Here is a 21,089-nt window from a genome sequence, read left to right as displayed (position 1 = left end):
TCGAAATGAGTGTCACTGTACATCATCAAGATTTGCAGGCCTGTTTCATTTTCTATTTCTCAACTCTATTTGACACATTTAACCTATTGGTGCTTTTCCTTAACTCCTGTCCAGCACCTAGCTTATTTAAAAAAGAATTCTTCCCCAGTGGGAATTATTTCTTCTCAAGTGTGCATTTACCTTGGTCAAAACGTAGCAACAATTTAAGAGAAAATTGCCAATTTATTTTTATTTTTTAACAATGTTCCACTATCTCATCATTCTGCTGTGTCCTTTTTCACTAATACATCTTTAAATAATTGTTATTCCTTTCACAATGGATTGAAATAATTACTGTAGATTTTTCATATCAGTACAACAAAATCTTGATTATTATACCATTTGCAAACAGTATTAGAACAGCTGTGATTTTATAAAGACCAACCTCTGTGGCATGTCCTTGTTTCTTCTACTGCTATGTGGTAGAGCACCTTTGGCATAAGGGTTGTACTCTATCTTCATCATCTTCATCTAGGGGATAGGATGAAGACCACAATTAAAATCTTTCCCTTTGCAGTATGAATCTGAAAATCATGAATCACAAAAGCTCCATAGGGTAAATGTTAAGAGCGGCCACTCCTGACCCCATTACTGAGTTGAAGAGACAGGAAATATCATCAGGTATCCCATTTTGAGATGTTTGACCATTATTTTTTATTGAATATGAAAGAATTAGGAAATGGGTTATTTCAAGTGGTTGTGTTTTAAAACTGAAACTGCACAAAACATTTACAAGAAGCAGATATTCATGTTAGACAGGCTAGTTTGTGGAATGCTATTTCTCACAATTTGTTCCAAATTGATACATTACGGGCATTAATTAAGGAAAGATAATGGAGTTCTATTGGTATCCTGACTAATAATTATCTATCATTGAAGGTCAGTAAAACGGATTGTATTGGTCAATGGCTTATTGCAGCTTGTGGAATTCTGCTCTACAAAATTGACTCCCACATTTTAGACTATACTTAAAATGCACTTTGTGGCTGTAAAGTGCTTTGGAACATTCTTAGTGCTATACAAGTGCAAGCTCTTTCTTTATTCTTCCATTATTCCATATGAATGCCTTAAGTAGAAAGATCTCAATGCCCATATCCTAGATTTGGATATATTAATAGAAAAGGCCAGTACACAGCCTCTGTCATGTAGGAAAATTGTGAAAGCCACAATTTCCTGATATGCAGTCTGCATGTCAGAACTCTATGCTGGCAATACACGTTGCAAATTGATCTTAAAGTGGTAAATGTGGAGTTGTTTTTTAATGATGTGTGGAGATTGTATTGGATACACGTACTAATTTCCGACTTAAATTTCAGAAGCCTAATTCATAAAAATATATTTACATAACATGTCGATGTCTTAAAATGTAATTAAATAAATTACTTCAGTCTGGTAACTGCTATTAGACCAGCATGTTGTCCATTATTTCCATAATTAACAATGAAACAAATAATTGTTTAATCTTCAGAGTCAGCCTTAACTCAGAGGCAGCATTTTTGAATCAGTCATGCTTAATTCTCAAAAGTACATAATCTAAACTGACACGTAAGGGGTATATAGATGGAATGATACATGCGCATGGTACCAACCTTTGGATACAGCATTAAATTACAGATACGTTAGATGGCACTCTTTAAAGAGTAGAGGAGTTATATCAGTATCATGACGTATATTGATCCTTCAACATTGCAACTGGTAATAATTTCATTGCTGTTATTCCATCCTTCCTGAGTGTAAAGTGGCTGTTCTTTTCCTACATTATAATTAAATATAGTGCCATGCATGATATACACACACACACACACACAAACACACACACACACACACACGTATATACAGAAGGCAGACACAAAATGCTGGAGTAACTCATCGGGACAAGCAGCATCTCTGGAGAGAAGGAATGGGTGATGTTTCGGGTCGAGATCCTTCTTCAGACTGATGGGTCTCGATCCGAAATGTCATCCATTCCTTCTCTCCAAAGATGCTGCCTGTCCCGCTGAGTTACTCCAGCATTTTGTGCCTACCTTCCATTTAAACCAGCATCTGCAGTTCTTTCCTACCTATACACACACATATATATATTCACAAAATGCTGGAGTAACTCAGCAGGTCAGGCAGCATCTCGGGAGAGAAGGAATGGGTGACGTTTCGGGTCGAGACCCTTCTTCAGACTGATGTCAGGGGGGCGGGACAAAGGAAGGATATAGGTGGAGACAAGAAGATAGAGGGAGATCTGGGAAGGAGGAGGGGAAGGGAGGGACAGAGGAACTATCTAAAGTTGGAGAAGTCGATGTTCATACCACTGGGCTGCAAACTGCCCAGGCGAAATATGAGGTGCTGTTCCTCCAATTTCCGGTGGGCCTCACTATGGCACTGGAGGAGGCCCATGACAGAAAGGGCAGACTGGGAAGGGGAGGGGGAGTTGAAGTGCTCGGCCACCGGGAGATCAGTTTGGTTAATGCGGACCGAGCGCAGGTGTTCAGCGAAGCGATCTCCGAGCCTGCGCTTGGTTTCACCGATGTAAATATGTTGACATCTAGAGCAGTGGATGCAATAGATGAGGTTGGAGGAGGTGCAGGTGAACCTTTGTCTCACCTGGAAAGACTGTTTGGGTCCTTGGATGGAGTTGAGGGGGGAGGTAAAGGGACAGGTGTTGCATCTCGTGCATATATATGTATATATGTATATATATATGTGCCATCTGTGAAATGAAACTCTTTATGGTGACTTAGAAATACAATATAATTACTGTGCCAATGTTTGTTAAGTGATTATTTGAATTTGAAGACAATAATTACAAGAAGAAATCATATTTATACTATAACACACTCAGTCACAAACACACCTTCTTGCTATGGTAGTGACCCACAGCTATAAATTCTGTTTCTGGGAAGTAGTATGTCCACGAACAAAGTTTAGACTTCATTTGCTCAGCATTCTGAATCAAATGAATTCGCGGCCTGTACTTGTGCATCGGAGTCAGGGGAATCTGAGGTACAAAAAAACCAGCATTAAGCAAAATGGCATACATTATTAAAAGAAGGATGGTGTTGAAAAATCAGAACAAACACTTTGATGTAACAAGCTTACAGATTTTATTTCGAAAATAGCCACAAAATGTTGGAGTAACTCAGCAGGCCAGGCAACACCTCTTATTTGACTTAGTGGATGGCTCATCATTATTGGAATTTCAGGACTGGTATATGTTGTTGAATATATGAAAAACTTAACGCAAAATATTCATTATGTCAGTGCCTTTCTAATATCTTATGAGTGTTTCCCCAAATATTGATATACTTCTCCGATACTCAGTTCGAAAAGTGCTTTTATTTATTTTTTGTTAACATTTAGTGACATAATTGCCATTAAACTCAATTGACAAACTTTAATCATTATTAGTGATGATTGGGCAATCGTATAGTGATGATGCGGTTTTTCGTAGTTACCTCGCAAAATATTATACCAACAAAATTACAGGTGAATTATTAAGATTCCAGATAACACTTTGTAACTTTTCAGACTCCCTGAGGATATCTCATCAATGCAAATTGAAAACACCATATAGATAGGCGAGTATTAAGGGAGCAGGTGCGAGTACAAGAGTGCGGCTTTACAATCAATGAGAAATGATAAAAAATGCAAGAATACACTCGTAAAAAAAATGCTGAAGTAGTGAATCAGTAGAGACAATAAATAAGAGTGCATGTGATCATAAAATGGTCACAAGTATTTGGGGATTTACAACAGAATGTAATTGTAGAAAAATAATGATACATTTGTTAAAAAATAATGATTGGGCCACAGTTAGATGTTCAGAGTCCCTCATTATGGATCGATGTGAAAGCCACAGAGTGTGAACAGTATAGGTTGAATAAAAGGGATACAAAATGTTGTAATAAAGATGGAATTGAGGTGTTAAGGTTATTTTCACCGAAGCAGGAAAGGTTGAGAGAAAATTTCAGAGCTTCCTATAATCATGAAAGAAAGTCGTGAACTGGGACAATTTTCTTCCTTGTTTTGAAGGTTAATGCTGTAGATGGGGGAAGGATATCAATTTTAAATTATAAGGAAGAATTGGGACAATGGCGTTCGGATTCTGGAAGATCTTTCCACGGCAGGTGGTTGAAATAGCCATTGCACCTTTTCAGGAAATGTTAATATTTATTTGAAGACTGAAGTGAGATCTCAATTTATCTAATGTTCACATATTCATGTGTATTAAGTGATGGGATTTTTTTCACAAAACTAAATGGGAACGTCCCCGTCCCCCACACACACATTTCTTGTTACTTTGGCTCATGGAAGGCACTGGAGGCCAATTCCAGCACTATCATTTCTGCTTTTGGTAAGGTCAGCCAACTCTGCACAAACCAGCAATCAAACCTTCATCCTAATAGCTCTGCATCACACCTGCCAGGATATTTAACTATTGAAGGAAGTGCACCACCTTTTTCATTTGACACTCCTCCTACTCAACCCACAGTATCATAGGCATGACGGAGAAATCTGTCTAACATTCTGCTGTCAATTTGCTGTCTGTAATGAGCAACAAAATTAGAACAAAGAAGTTCAAAGTCTACCTGTCTCCAGAATTTAACATTGGAAGGATCTTTTCAACACTTTTCAATTTACATTAATTATGTCTGTAATGGCACTACAAAAAATATGTAACTCGATGAGTAAAAGATGGGATTATCAGCATTCAAACAGCAGTAGAATAGCGGTCAAATATCACAAGTGATGAGCAGTTCTGACTGTCAGGGTAATTACTGGCTGGTTTGTCGGCAATCTTCTCGTTACAAAAGAACTCCATTAGCTAACCGCAGAGAAAATAGTTACACCTGCCATTTTGGTTCAATACATACAAAAATAACTGTGACACTTTACAGCATTAAACTGGGCTCCCTGCTGCTTTGTCAATTGTGAGGATTCCAGATCTGTCTGCATGTGGCATTTTGAAAGGTTCCATCTGCCAGTTAGGTAAGGAAAAATGTTTTAAACTCTGGTCTGAAAGCTACAATGTTCCACACAACAATATACACTGCCGGTTTTGTTAAATACGTTTCAGTCCCAACACTGCAAACCAAAAATATATTTTAATAAAAGGTCACAAGAGTGTCTAAATGTGAAAAGTACACTTGCTTCTGTAAAGCAGTGTATTTTTATAAAGTGGAGAAATTCATTTTCACAATTTTTGTAGTTATCGAGGGTGTACACTCAAAGCAAATTACTCAGCTAAAAGCACTTGCTGTGAATTCTGACAGCTAATGGGTACCTCATTAAGTCTCATCATTCAACTAGTTCAAAATCAGCTCTCTGCACCTTCAACTCTCCTGCCAAGAGTCTAATTTCATGTGAGCTGTTCTGAATGATGTCATAGCAGGAAAGAGTTTGAGTAAGATTCAACTGATGTTATCATTGGAGCAATCCAATATGCAGAAAAGGGTGACATATTTTGACAATAAGATTGAAGGGTCTTTAAGGATTTTTAAACTGAGTGTGATAATTTCAATAATCAGCCTGTTATATGTCAAAATTTTAAAACCTTTTTTCCATTAGTAATTTGGGCTGGAGATTTACATAAGAGGAACACTTCACTGAAGACTCTTGGAATGCTGGAGTGCAAAATGGTATCAAATTCACACAAACAATTCACCAGTCAATTTTTGATCGTAAGCTGCAGAGAGTCATTTGGTACAACTGTTTAAAAATCTTTGGCCGATGAATATAGCTTTTTTTTAACATTAAGAGTTTAATATTAAGAGTTAAAGATGTAGTACTAAAAAATGAATCGGTGTCTCGTAATTTCAGCAGCTCCATAGTTCAAAATTCCCTACATTCATCAGCCGCTCAAAAATATTTTGTTATTCCTCTGCAAGGCTATGTGCCATGAGCGTGCAATATTGAGCTCTGGAAACGTTGAAGACTAACCTGATCCTGGACATGTCCTCATTATACATCTAAATATTCCAGCAACAGTCAGAGGATGGCAATCCAGTCATTTCCTTATCGTACCTCTGGGACCTGTTCTTATTATGAAGAATAATTAGCAAAGATTGGAGACTGAACTAATAATTTACCTGGTCTGAATGGATCAATTCTAGACATTGAATTTAGCTGTTAAGAAGTTGAGATTGGATGGTAAATTAAGAACTTGTTTCAATATTCTGAATGGTAGTATGGTAAAAATGTGTTACCCATGCTTGTTCTGAGCAGGCAACAGAGGGATGACTTTCTGAATTACCACAAAGGTGTACTCCAACAATGCAGTTGGGATTTCTAGCATGAAGAAACTGAGATATGTGTAGAATACACATGATTTGACTTGGAGGACGATTGTTTTTGCATCCATCTGCTACCCTTGGCCTTCTTGTTTACATGCCTAGGAGATTCTTACAGAGAGGGAAAACATTTAGTGAATAGAACTGAGAGCTGTGACATTTTCAGTGAACTGTTCTACTCTTGATCTTACCACAGGTGAAAGGTCACTGATAAAGACATTTTCTTGAAGGATTTTTGCAATGTTGTTCCAGGCCTTAAATGGTTGCAGTTTGACAACTTTGACCATCTTCATAATGTTAAGCATTATGATACATGCTATATCACTTAGCGTAGAGGACAACTGCAGTCATCAATTGTCAATTGCTCTATATACATTATATCTAAATCAAGGCTGATACATTCTGATGGAAGTGAAGGGGTTGAGAGTTAGCAGATTAACAAAGAATAAGTGTTTTTCTTCATGGTATTATTGCAGATTCCTCTATTCACATTGCTAGTGATTGGAATTAGTGGATACTTTCATATTTTTTTCATATTTCAGATACAGCGCGGAAACGGGCCTTTTCGGCCCACCAAGTCCGCACCGCCCAGTGATCACCGCACACTAACACTATCCTATAGACACTAGGGACAATTTTTACATTTACCCAGTCAATTAACCTACATAACCTTAACTAACCTGGCTTGTCTGAAGAAGGGTGTCACCTGAAACGTCGCCTATTCCTTTTCTCCAGAGATGCTGCCTAACCCGCTGAGTTACTCCAGCATTTTGTGTATATCTTAGATTTACACATTGCACATGGACAGTTTCCTATATTATGAGCTGATAACATAGTTTGTCTGGTGCAGCAGTGTGCTCCAGTGCACTGATATCTGACAAATAAGATAGAGGACAGGAGCTGGTAGTTTAAGAAATCATGTAGTATGTAGGGCTTCTTAGTGCTGCCAATGCAGGGTTGTCAATGTCATGCCAAATGCTCCTTCTACACTTGGAGCAGTTACAGACGTTTTCTGGAGACTAATACTGAACAGACTGGTTTACTGGGATTAGATTTTTTTCTCCATTTTGAACAAATTTGTTACCTTGGACCTTTACAACATACTTATGAAAGAACATATACGTACAAAAATCTGCATTATCTTGTCTCTGATTTTTCATTCTATTTTAACCCACAGTTCTGAGTGTTGTCACGGACTGAACCAGGTGGGATATGTACATAAGTATTGACACTTGGTTTATTAAAAGTAAAGCCATGGGAATATATGATAGTAGCATAAAAATAAGACCAAAGCACATGAGTTTAAAATGGGTCAGAGATACATTTATATGCCTTGATCTAATTTTCAGCTAAAAACTGCACATGATGATGAACTAATTCTCCCCACCTCCCCCCATTAGAAGACAGGAATTTGATTCATTAAGAGGAAAGAGAGAATTTCATAAATAACTGTTTTTTATTTTAACATATGGTTTTCTAGTCGACTCACACAAAATAAACAGAACAATTAATGTCATTCTTGTCACCTTTGCAAATGCCAACCCAGGTGTTCACTGAAATACTTGTTAAATGTTCATTGGCTGGACGGTGCTGCCAGTAATGTAAATGTCGTGTTTCTGTGGTTTCCAGTTTTAATGTAAAAAGGTTAATTTTTCCATTTAACAAGAAATGATTATAAAGCAATATTCAAGGGGGCATCATGTGGTGGGAGTAGGACTGGTGGAGGGAGGAGTGGCAACACTTGGGATTAAAGAGATAATATTTCAAAAAACAAATTGCTTCCATTTTCCTTACACATCACATTATATATATCTAAAATAACACAGGTTAAAAAGAATCATGTCATCTGAATCTAACGCCAGAGTTAAAATGTACTGCTTTCCTCCCTAACAGAACAAATATGAGGTGTGCCACCAGTTTTTAATGAAATCAGGTCTACTTTAAAAGAATATAACATATAATCATTCATTTGTGACTTCACACTGTTGTTGAAATCCAGTGCTTCATCAGAACCCACACATTCTGAAACATTGCCAAATAAACTAGAGCTGACATTAAAGAAAGGAAATGTTTTAATCATAGAGTTATGCAGCTCACTGAGTTCACACCAACCATCAAGCAGTGATTTACACCAATTCTACACCAACCCCATTTGATTTCCCCCACATTCTCATGATCTCTCCCAAAGATTCACTCAGATTCATTAAGACACCACGATTCTACTACTCATCCCTACCTTAGCAGCAATTCAGTGGCCAATTAACCACCAACCCACACATCTTTGGGATGTGGGAGGAAACTGGAGAATCTGGAGGAAACTGTCTTAGGGAGAATGTGCATTCCTCACCAATGATGAGCTTGTGGGGCAGCAGCTCTCAGTGCTCTGCCACTGCGCTGCCCACAGATTATCTGTTCATTTAATGAGTTGTTACTATCTCAATACTGAAGGAGAGATGAAAGGAAATTGTAGAATAGAAGAGTAAATAGATGCAAGGCTACAAGGAAATAGCAGGAGATTGGGTTATTTAGATCACTACTTCAAAGAACAAGATGAGGCACAATGGGCTAAATGACAGTCCTTTGTCAATATCACTTCATGATTTGCATAAATGTCTATCATTTACCGGTTATTTTCTAGTTATAATTCTGATCAAAATATCTGTATCCAAAATATTTTAAAATTATCTTTTTGGTCCCTTTTTTAAAGCCTCTAAATACCCAAGTCAAATAATCATAGCATATCAAGTTCCATCTGAAATCCACATATCTACCCCCACGATGATAAGGTTCTACATGGTAGACTGCTCTGGAAAGTTAGATTGCCTGGGATTCAGGGAGAGCTCACCGACTAGATGGAGAATTAGCTCCATGGAAGGAAACAGTGATGGGAGGCCTGCGACTAGTGGTGTACCTAAGATTAGTGATGGGCACATTGCTGTCAGTGGTGGATATCAATGATTTGGATGAGAATGAACAAGGCATAATTAGGTGACACTAAAATAAGTGGTATCATAGATAGTGAAGTTGATTATCAAAAATTATAGCATGATCTAGATCAGGTGAGTAAGTGGACTGAGGAATGGCTAATTGGTTTTAATGCAGATAAGTGCGAGGTGATGCATTTTGGGAAGTCAAACCAGGGCAGGACCTTCACATTGGATGGCAGGATCCAGAGGAGTATTGTAGAGCAGAAAGGGTGCAGCTATATAGTTCCCTGAAAGTAGTGTCACAGCTAGGTGGGATGGTCAAGAAGGGTGGTACATTGGACTTCATCAGTCAGAGCACTGGGTAAAGAAGTTGGGATCTTACGTTACAGTTGTGCATGACGTTGGTGAGGCCGCATTTGGAGTGTTGTGTTCAATTTTGGAAAGATGTTGTTAAACAGGCAAGAGTGCAGAGAAGATGTACAAGGATGTTGTCAGGACTTGAGGGCCTGAGCTGGGAGAGGTTAAGCAGGCTAGGACTTTACTCCTTAGAGCACAGGAGGCTGAAGGGTTATCTTATAGAGGTGTAAAAAATCATGGGGAATAAATAACGTGAATGCACAGAGTCTTTTACGTAGAGCAGGGGAAACAGGAACCAGAGGACATACATTTAAGGTGAGAGGAGAAAGATTTAATAGGAACTTAAGGTCAACTTTTTCACTCAGAGGATGGTGGGTATATGGAAGGAACTGTCAGAGTAGGTACTTGAGGCAGGTACTATAAGAACATTTAAAAGTCATTTGGGCAGGTACATGGATAGGAAAGGTTTGGATGGATGTGGGTCAAACACAGGCAGATTAGACTAGTGTCGATGGGGCATCTTGGTCAGCATGAACATGTCAAGTCAAGTCTACTTTATTTGTCACATACACATACAAGATTTGCAGTGAAATGAAAGTGGCAACGCCTGCGGATTGTGCTAAAACTACAAAACAGAATAGAATTTTTTTTTAAAAAGACACAACACAAAAAAGTAAATTAATACAATAAATTAGTCCCTGGTGATATAAGAGTTAACAGTCCTGATGGCCTGTGGGAAGAAACTCCGTCTCATCCTCTCTGTTTTCACAGCGTGACAGCGGAGGCGTTTTGTTAGGGCCTGTTTCCATGCTTTAAACTCTGACTCTAATGGCCTAATGGGTCTAGCAAACCACCTGATATGATACTGAACAAAACTAGTCAGAAAAGTTGCAGATGAAAGGCCCAACCGGAGCTGAATTAGGATGTTAAGTTATGACCATTGCCAAGGCATTGTCACAACCAATCAACGAGCATTTCGATTCATCATCGATTAATGAGCTCTTGCAAAGTACATTTCGGTGGATGTCAAGTTGGGAGAAGATAGGAATAGCTGCAATGCCCTCCAAGGACTAATCACCAGGAGCAAATACAAACCCAGGCATTAGATAAACGTTCACTTAGGTGAGAAGTGCTTGCAATCTTAGAATCGTCACGCAATGGAATTGGTACAATTCTGAGAAAATAATTATAAATACTCCAAACAACATTGTCTTGCTTTTTTTGTTGAAAAGTCGGCTTACCATTCCTTTGTGGTCAGTTCCATTTGTGGTGCAGATTTTGAGCAATTTGAAAGTTATGGGTTTGTCGATCAACTCAGCTGCCAGGGCTGGGGTATCGGAGTGAATATAAACTCCACTTGATTGCTACACGATTTTAAAGAGGAAAACAAAAATAGTTCAGAAACATATGGTTAAGGATAGAGAAAAGCATATCCACCTCAGTCTGAAGAAGGGTCTCGACCCGAAACATCACCCATTCCTTTTATCCAGAGAAGCTGCCTGTCCCACTGAGTTACTCCAGTATTTTGTGTCTATCTTCAATGTAAACCAGCATCTGCAGTTCCTTCCATCACAATCTACTTCAGCACATTGCTTATGTCCATATCCATGATTGTTCTCAAGATGAAAGCAGTTAAATTCTCGATCCAATGACCTAGAGCCTAAGGTTTTGAAAGTTATCTATAGAGACACAAGATGCACTGGTCGGCATCTTCCAAGATTCGAATGATTCTGAAATGAGCTCTACAGATTGGAAGGTAGCAAATGTAACCCCAAAATGTAGCAAATCAAGGAGAAAGCAAACACGGAACTATAGATCAGTTATCCTGACATTATCCTAGATGGAAAAGTGATAGAATTTATTATTAAGGAAGTGGTAACAGGAGCAATCAGAAAATTAATATATACATATCGACTAGAGTCAACATAAAATTTATGAAAGGGAGGTCAAAAGGCAAAACTGTTTGAGAATCCTGAGATTCCTAGCAGCAAAATAGATAAGGGAGAATCACTCAATGTATTTTGCAGCATTTGCATTTTCAGAAGGTTTTCACAGACTAAACACACGAATGAGGTTACACGGCTGGCCAAGACTGAGGACTGGATAATGAACTGAACATATAACAGTAGGAATAAACAATCATATCTGGGCGGGAAGGCAGTTAAGTAGGGTGGGAGTGGAGGACCAACAGGGGTTGGTGTCCAGCTATTTGCAATCTATTATCAATTAATGGGACAATGAAACAAAGTGCAATGCATCCAGGGTTGCTGCAGATACAAAGCTAGGTGCTGGTATAAGTTGCAAGGAGAGGTAGAAAGAAAGGGGCAAAATGAATGTGCAAGATCATGACAGATGGAAGGGTATGTGTAAAATCATATTCCAACTTTTAAACAGCATAGATATATGATATGATATGATATGATAACTGATTGCTATGTGTTGAAAGAGACTAGGCTTACACCGGACCACGGATTGTGACCCCATTTCATTGGGTTTTTGTACTTCCTCAATATTTCATTAAAATTGTGTGACTGCCTGTGTTCAAATCTTAGTAGAAACAAAGAACTGCAGATGCTGGTTAATACACAAAAGGACACAAAGTGCTGGAGTAACTCAGCAGGTCAGGCAGCATCTCTGGATTCATTCCCACCCCATTTTGCACAGTCTAACCCAGAGAGCTGTGAAATGGCTAGATTCTCCACTTCAAACTCCACAAACCAGTGTGTGCAGAAAGCATAACTCCGCCGAATAGAGAATTTGAGGTAGCATTTCTCTCCATGCCATTCAAAATGATCTGGCTTCTCATCTGGCTCAGTCCATACCAAATTATTTGGATGATGATTCTGTGTGTTTGGTAATGTGGTCACCGTAAAAAAATAGCTATTTGTTTTTATTAATAAAGTTACAGGGTGATAATGAATTCCTCAATTATTTTGCCTTTCCTCCCTCAGTTCCAGCCCATCTCTCCAATTGTCCACAGTCCATTTAGAATAGTTGTTTTATTCTTATAGCCACAATATCTTACCTGCTGTCGAGCTGGAGCAGATGGGCACCAGCCCCTCTCCTCTGTGTAGGAGTAGCGTTGATCACTGCATGTCTCCATATCCACCATAAGTGTATATGACTTTTCTGGATCTAAACCATGTAGGGTGATGACAATGGGGGGGAACAAACATCTGTGAATAGAATAAATACAACATTCATACTGCTTGCAAATTACTGGACTTATGTAAAGCAAAAAGGGATATTATTTCTTCATATCATATTCTATTTCCTGCACTATTCCTACATCCACTGATTTCCTTAGTTTCCATACATTTATCAATTTTTGTTTTGAATAAACTCAGCGAATGACTTTCCACAGCCATCCAGTTTGAGGAATTTGAAAGACTGACCAGCTAATGAATAAAGAAATATCTCCTTTATCTCACGCCTAAATGGCTTGCTCTTTATTTGGATTGTAACCCCTGATTATATACTCCTCAGTCAGGGAAAACATCCTCCTTCCATCCATCTTGTTGAATCCTGTGAGGATTTAATATTTTAATGAGATCAGCCCTCATTCTTCTAAACTCCAGAGAATAGAGTCCTAATCTATTGTCTCTGTTCATGTGGCAAACCTGCCATCCCAGGAACCAGTCTGGCGAATCTCCTTTGCACTCCCTTTCTGGCAAATATATACTTTTTATCGGTTATGAGACCAAAAATATACACAATACTCCAGGTGCAGTCTCACCATGGCCCCATATAATTTCAGAAAGCCCTAATGGACATTCCCCCCCCCCCCCCCCCCCCCCCCTACATCAAAAATCTTCTAACCCACCTCTCTAACTCCAGGTCCCTCAGGTCGGCCGACTTGGGGCTACTCACTATCCCGCAGTCTAGGCTTAAGCTCAGGGGTGACCGCGCTTTTGCGGTTGCAGCTCCTAGACTGTGGAACAGCATCCCTCTCCCCAACAGAACTGCCCCCTCCATCGACTCCTTTAAGTCCAGGCTCAAAACCTATTTCTACTCCCTATCGTTTGAGGCTCATTGAGGAGGCGCTGTGAACTGTTTTGTATGTGCTGTTATGTTTGCGTGCTACTGTATGTTTCATTTTTTTCCTTAGTACCCAATCAGATGTACAGCACTTTGGTCAACGTGGGTTGTTTTTAAATGTGCTATACAAATAAAATTGACTTGACTTGACTTGAGAAAGACTTTTTGCTGTTAGACATGTTAGTTTTCAGTTACTTACGTAGTGACTCTTGGTCCCTATGAGTGTTGACATTTTTCAACATTATCAAAAGCCTTATGAAAATCTAACTAAACAACATCAATTATTTCACCTGGTCACATTCTCAAAGGACTAGTATAAACAGGTCAAAATTGATTAACTTTTCTTAAACTCGGACTGTCGCTGCTAAATCCCATTATTCATTCGGTGTTATGTTATCAGAACTTTCATTATAGCATCCAGCATTTTGCTCCTAGCTGTTTTCCTAACAGGTCAAATGTTCCTAGTTTTCTTGCTCCATCCCTTTTTAAATATATTTTTTAATAATTTGCTAACATGCCTCTTGATGAGTGGAATTCATATTGCATTTGGAAGGAATTCTTTATCCATTGGGAGAAGGCAGTTGAGGAGAGCCCTTACAAAGACATTCACTGTGGCAGACAGCATGGGGACCCCTTGCATTCAGTGCAATTGGACTTGACTATTTTCTTGAGATGAGGTCATGATTACATCGTTCCAGAGATCTGCAAGTTTGCCCGTCTCCAGATGAGGGCAAGAATTTATACTGGATGTACTTCTTTGTGATGTTTGCTGCTTTAGCAGTGATTTTGGATATTTCAACAGTTGGTTATCCTTTTCAACCTCTTGCCTGGTTGGAATAATGCCAAGATTGTGGTAGTATGTTGTGGGATATGCATGTGTATGGATCATCAGGATTCTTGTGGCTAACACTAAAACCAGCAGATCTACATGTCGCACCTTGGCACCTCACTGATATTGAGATCATATGCGGATTGAAACCTAACGGCCAAAAGAAACTGCTCAAGGAACAAGGGCCAGCTGGATGAGGTTTGGTTCAGCCATCAGCAATGAACAAGTCTGGTGTCTTAGTGATTTTTCCTGTGTGATACACAAGCACCTCATGACCCTTTGGCTTTTTCCAATGGGAAACCAGCACAATATATTAGCTTTGATAGACAAAAAAGGTTGGAGTAACTCAGCGGGACAGGCAGCATCTCTGGAGAGAAGGAATGGGTGACGAAGAAGGGTCTCGACCTGAAATGTCACTCATTCCTTCTATCCACAGATGCTGCCTATCCCTCTAAGTTACTCCAGCTGTTTGTGTCTGTCTTCAGTTTAAACCAGCATCTGCAGTTCCTTCCTACATAATACATTAGCTTCATCCCCCTCCATCTGCATCTAAATGAATTCCAGGCCCGGCATGATGTTACACTTTTTCTCCACCATCTCTGCCAATATGACCATTTATTTTCCTTACCACCGACTGTGGACCCTTTTTCCTGTCTCTAGAATTCCTGGACCATCTGAACTTCTCCCTCGAGCACAAATCTATTTCTCTTTCCACAAATGCCCTTCAGTGTTTCTAGCATTTTCGGTTTTGATTGCAGAATGCCAGCATCAGAGGTTTTTAGCTTTACAGTACTCCAGTCATGGGCAAATCATGCTTATAAAGATTCAGCATAACCTCCTTGCACAGGATACCAAATGCTTTTTTAACATGTTTCTCAAGCTTCACTGATAGTCTGAACTATTTGTGCATGAATTTGTGCCCTCCAGTTTATATTGTCTCTGTGCAAGCTTCCTTCTGCAATGAAACATTTCACATTCTTTAGCATTAAATTTCATCTACTGTGTATCTGTCTGTTTACTACTCTGCCTATCTGTGCCCTCTTGAGATCTACTACTGTCTTCCTCACAGCTCACTAGTTCTTCCAAGTTTTATGTGATCTGTATGCTCAAGTCCAAGTCATTAATGCATATTGAGAAAACCTTTGGTCCCGGTAATGACCCTAGGGAGTGCCACTGTACACCACTGGTCTCTTTTTAATTAATATACAAGTACCCACTGCTATCAAAGGGTTCTGCTTCAATGATTACATTTGAGAATTTTATTCAGAGTTTCTATTCAGAACCTCCAAACAAATATGAACGATTGTGTAAACTTTAAGGGATTTGATCCTATTTTAAGAATTATAGCTTTTGAGCTCGGAATTTAAACTTAAAAAAATACATCCAATGCTGTGTAGTCAGTTATGATAGTTAACAAGACATGAAGGTCTGGTCTGATTTATTTGTTTGCAGTTCTATACTAAGTTCTCCTACCTTCCTTCTTGGATATATCCATGGGTGATTACCTAATATTAACTGGCATGTGCACCATTTTTTTTGCTTTCAATGGGAAATCAGATAGACTAAAATGGTTGTGGGCCCCTTCTCATCATTATGGTTCAGTTCTGCATTAAAAATCCCAACTGTGAGGTGTCATGGTGGGTGACAATGGTCCTTTAATTCAATGTTAGTGATGCTGTTTGCATAATGATAATTTTATTTGGCTTGGTGCCTTCCATGTGTGCACATTTAAATTCCATGACTTTCAAAGGAATATTTTTTTGTTACAGTTGAATGAGTTTCATGCTTACACCCAGTAGTTTGAAGAGAAACAACTCTAGATTTCAAAGATGTTTCAAGCACTTGTGTATCAAATAGCTCTATGAAATACTGCAAAAATAATCCATAATCCTTCTTACAGCCAGCTGGAGTGGGACAAGAAGAGGAAAAACAAAATGGTCCAATTTGTCACTCTCAGATAACTAGTTTTGCTCATCAATTCTGGTACCTCATTAACAATGTTTCAGGAGAGGAAGAAAACAGTACAAGATTACCAAGGTTTTTATTAACCAGAACACCTCCAGCTCAAAAGATTGATTCCTCGTTATCAAATAATCACCCTTTTCATCATGAAATCTCACTTTTCTTGGAAAAACATCAAAATTATTTTTGTTTTGTAGAATTAAACAATAGCGCAGATAAATTAGTTTGAAGGCCGAATAGGAAATAACGTCAGTCTTTTATTTATTGACCTCAGGATTACCATCTGTGGGGATGTAGAGAGGACATCTCAAATATCTTGTCACATCATATCCCTCATTTTCTGAGAGTACCAAAAAGCATTTACAGGCGTTCCAGCCCACTAACATATGGAGCTGTTGACCTCTGCCACATCAAAAATGAGTGACATTTGCCCCTCTATCTTTGAAGACTTAAGTAATGATATGAATTCCCTGTAGAGGCTAGCGCTGTGCACACACGGTGTAAGATATTTCAGACTTTCAAACATGCTATGTCAATTGTTTTAACTGACAGAACTTCAGGTTTTTATTTTCCTTTAATTCCAAATGCTCAAGTTTCAGCTTAGCATACTTCCACGACAGTTTTATCAGCTCTGTAACAGAATTTACCCTCTAGAATGGAACAGACATGATCTAGTGCAAAACCCCACCTGAAAAATTGATATGTCTTTTATTATTGGGGACAGGATTAGGGACAAGAACAGCATGGTGGCGAAGCGGTAGAGTTGCTGCCTCACAGCGACAGAGACCCGGGTTTGATCCTCACCGCAGGTGCTAGTCTGTACGGAGTTTGTACGTTCTCTCCGTGACCCACGTGGGTTTTCTCCGATATCTCCAGTTTCCTCCCACACTCCAAAGACATACAGATTTGTAGGTTAATTGGCTTGGTATAAAATGTATGTGTAAAATTGTTCCTAGTGTGTGTAGGGTAGTGTTAATGTGCGGGGATCTCGGTACGGACACATTGGGCCGAAGGTCCTGTTTCTGCGCTGTATCTCTAAATTAAAATATATATATTTATCAGTCTACTGGCCATTTTCAGTATATCTTATTTTAAAACATCCAGCTTTCTATAATTTCCTTTTTATCTCAACCATTGACATATTTAATAACAGTCAAATGGACTCTGAACCCTGGGGCTCCTCTTCAATTTTTAACCACATTTTTGATCCTGTTTATTATCATATTCATAAGAGTACACAAAATGGGAAGTGCAATACAGAAAATAAATACAATAATAAATATAATAAGCTTTGATAGTCAAAAATAAAATCAAAATGAAACTTTACCCTTCAAAATCTTTTCAGAAAGTTTTGAATGCTATTTTTAATATTTTTGAACTGGGTGTTCCCAGCACTTATTGTCCATCCCTAATCGCACTTGATGTGGTGGTGAACTATCTTTTGGAACCACTGCATTTCACCTGTGGAGTTGCAGGATGTAGACATTATTCTACTGAGTAAGGATGGTGCACTCCTTGGAGGGGTGCCTCCAGATCGTGGTGTTCCAATACCCTACTAACACTGTCTCTTTTAGAGTCATGGAGTCATACCACACGGAAACAGGCCCTTCGGCCCAACTTGCCCATGCTGACCAAGATGCCCCATCCAGGATAGTCCCACCTGCCTGTGTTTGGCGCATATCACTCTAAACCTTTCCTATCCACGTACCTGTCCAAATGTCTTTTAAATGTTGTTATAGTACCTGCCTCAATTACCTCCTCCGGCAGTGCCTTCCATTTACCTACCGTCCTGTGTAAAAAAAAGTTGCCCCTCGGGTTCCTATTAAATTTATCTTCTCTCACCGTAAACCTATGTCTTCTGGTTCTTGATTCCCATGCAATGGGTAGTAGACTCTGTGCTTGGTAGATTCACCCTACCTATTCCCCTCATGATTTTATACCCCTCAATAAGATCACCCCTCAGCCTCCTGCGCTCCAAGGGAATACAGTCCTGACCTGTCCAACATCTCCCTATAACTGAAGTCCTGGCAACATCTTTGTAAATCTCTGCACTCTTTCCAACTTGACAACATCCATCCTATAGCAGGGTGACCAAAACTGAACACAATACTCCAAATGCAGCCTCAACAACATCTTGTACAAACAACTGTAACATAACATCCTAACTTCTATACTCAATAACCTGATTGATGAAGGCCAATGTACCAAAAGCCTTGTTGACCACAATATTTACCTGTGACATCATTTTCATGGAACTATGTATGTGCACTCCTAGATCCCTCTGCTCTACAACATAGTAAGTCCTTTACTTCATGATGGTAAAGGATGTGGATTTAAAGGGAACTGTCAGAGCAGCCTAAGTGAATAAGAGCAATACATTTTGTAGATGGTGCATATGGTAACTGCTGGTACACTGGTAGAGAATATTCCATCACATTTCCGATTTGTAGATGATGGAAAGGCTTTGGGATGCCTCAAGGTGAGTCACTCACCACAGGACACCCAGTCTCTAACCTGCCATTGGAGTCAGACCATTTAAGTGGCACGTCCTGTTGAGTTTCTGGTCTGGACTGGATAGAGTCTGGATAGAGTGGATGTGGAGAGGATTTTTCCACTAGTGGGAGAGTCTAGGACCAGAGGTCATAGCCTCAGAATTAAAGGACGTTCCTTTAGGAAGGAGAACAAAACAGTACAGAAGGTAACAAAACGGGGAAAAAAAGGGCTGAAAAGATGAAGTACGAGGGGAAGCTAGCCAAGAATATAAAGAAGGACAGTAAAAGCTTCTTTAGATATGTTAAGAGAAAAAGAGTAGCAAAGTCAAATGTGGGTCCCTTGAAGGCAGACACAGGTGAAATTATTATGGGTAACAAGGAAATGGCAGAAGAGTTGAACAGGTACTTTGGATCTGTCTTCACTGAGGAAGACACAAACAATCTCCCAGATGTACTGGAGGACCAGAGGATCTAGGGGGGTAGAGGAACTGAAAGACATATTCATTAGGTGAGAAATAGTATTGGGTAGACTAATGGGACTGAAGGATGATAAATCCCCTGGGCCTGATGGTCTGCATCCCAGGGTCCTCAGGAAGGTGGCTCTAGAAATAGTAGACGCATTGGGTCTCGACCCGAAACGTCACCCATTCCTTCTCTCCTGAGATGCTGCCTGACCTGCTGAGTTACTCCAGCATTTTGTGAATAAATACCTTCAATTTTCCAATGTTCAATAGATTCAGGATCAGTTCCTGTGGATTGGAGGATAGCTAATGTTATCCCACTTTTCAAGAAAGGAGCGAGAGAGAAAACGGGGAATTACAGACCAGTTAGCCTGACTTTGGTGGTGGGAAAGATGCTGGAGTCAATTATTAAAGAGGTAATAACGGTGCATTTGGATAGCAGTAAAAGGATAAGTCCAAGTCAGCATGGATTTATGAAAGGGAAATCATGCTTGACTAATCTGGAATTTTTTGAGGACGTGACAAGTAAAATGGATGAAGGGGAGCCAGTGGATGTAGTGTATCCAGACTTTCAGAAAGCCTTTGATAAGGTCCCGCACGGGAGATTGGTGACTAAAATTAGAGCACATGGTATTGGGGGTAGGGTGTTGACATGGATAGAAAATTGGTTGGCAGACAAGAAGCAAAGAGTAGGAGTAAACGGGTCCTTTTCAGAATGGCAGGCAATGGCGGGTGGAGTGCCGCAAGGCTCGGTGTTGGGGCCGCAACTGTTCACCATATATATTAATAATTTGGAAGAGGAAATTAGAAGCAACACTAGCAAGTTTGCGGATGACACAAAGCTGGGTGGCAGTGTAAACTGTGAAGAGGATGTTAAGAGGTTGCAGGGTGACCTGGACAGGTTGAGTGAGTGGGCAGATGCGTGGCAGATGCAGTATAATATAGATAAATGTGAGGTTATCCACTTTGGCGGCAGAAACAAGGAGGCAGATTATTATCTCAATGGTGTTAGGTTAAGTAAGGGGGAGGTGTAGCGAGACCTGGGTGTCCTTGTACACCAGTCACTGAAAGTTGGCGTGCAGGTACAGCAGGCAGTGAAGAAAGCTAATGGAATGTTTGCCTTCATAACAAGAGGATTTCAGTATAGGAGTAAAGAGGTTCTTCTGCAGTTGTATAGGGCCCTGGTAAGACCACATCTGGAGTATTGTGTACAGATTTGGTCTCCTAATTTGAGGAAGGACATCCTTGTAATTGAGGCAGTGCAGCGGAGGTTCACGAGATTGATCCCTGGGATGGCGGGACTGACATATGAGGAAAGATTGAAAAGATTAGGCTTGTATTCACTGGAGTTTAGAAGGATGAGAGGGGATCTTATAGAAACATATAAAATTATAAACGGACTGGACAAGCTAGATGCAGGAAAAATGTTCCCAATGTTGGGCGAGTCCAGAACCAGGGGCCACAGTCTTAGAATAAAGGGGAGGCCATTTAAAACTGAGGTGAGAAAAAACTTTTTCACCCAGAGAGTTGTGAATTTGTTGAGTTCTCTGCCACAGAGGGCAGTGGAAGCCAAATCACTGGATGGATTTAAGAGAGAGTTAGATAGAGCTCTAGGGGCTAATGGAATCAAGGAATATGGGGAGAAGGTAGGCACGGGTTATTGATTGGGGACGATCAGCCATGATCACAATGAATGGCAGTGC

At 39.6% G+C, this 21,089-nt stretch overlaps 1 protein-coding gene across 2 annotated transcripts in view; it reads right to left on the bottom strand.

Moving 5' to 3' along the window:
* fam222aa (family with sequence similarity 222 member Aa) overlaps positions 1–21,089 on the bottom strand; it is a 168,640-nt gene that overhangs the window by 133,604 nt on the left and 13,947 nt on the right. Inside the window, exons 2-5 of one of the 2 annotated variants that reach the window (XM_078421772.1) lie at positions 12,630–12,780; positions 10,846–10,968; positions 2,885–3,028; positions 425–510 (exon numbers count right to left, since the gene is read on the bottom strand). In XM_078421772.1, the coding sequence (XP_078277898.1) occupies positions 425–510; positions 2,885–3,028; positions 10,846–10,968; positions 12,630–12,780 (504 nt within the window). The remainder of the gene's footprint in view (positions 1–424; positions 511–2,884; positions 3,029–10,845; positions 10,969–12,629; positions 12,781–21,089) is intronic. The other variant, XM_078421773.1, reaches the window with a different exon arrangement.

Source organism: Rhinoraja longicauda, chromosome 25 (genome assembly GCF_053455715.1).
Source record: "Rhinoraja longicauda isolate Sanriku21f chromosome 25, sRhiLon1.1, whole genome shotgun sequence".
Classification (NCBI taxonomy): domain Eukaryota; kingdom Metazoa; phylum Chordata; class Chondrichthyes; order Rajiformes; family Arhynchobatidae; genus Rhinoraja; species Rhinoraja longicauda.
This window is presented reverse-complemented; position numbering and strand designations above follow the sequence as displayed.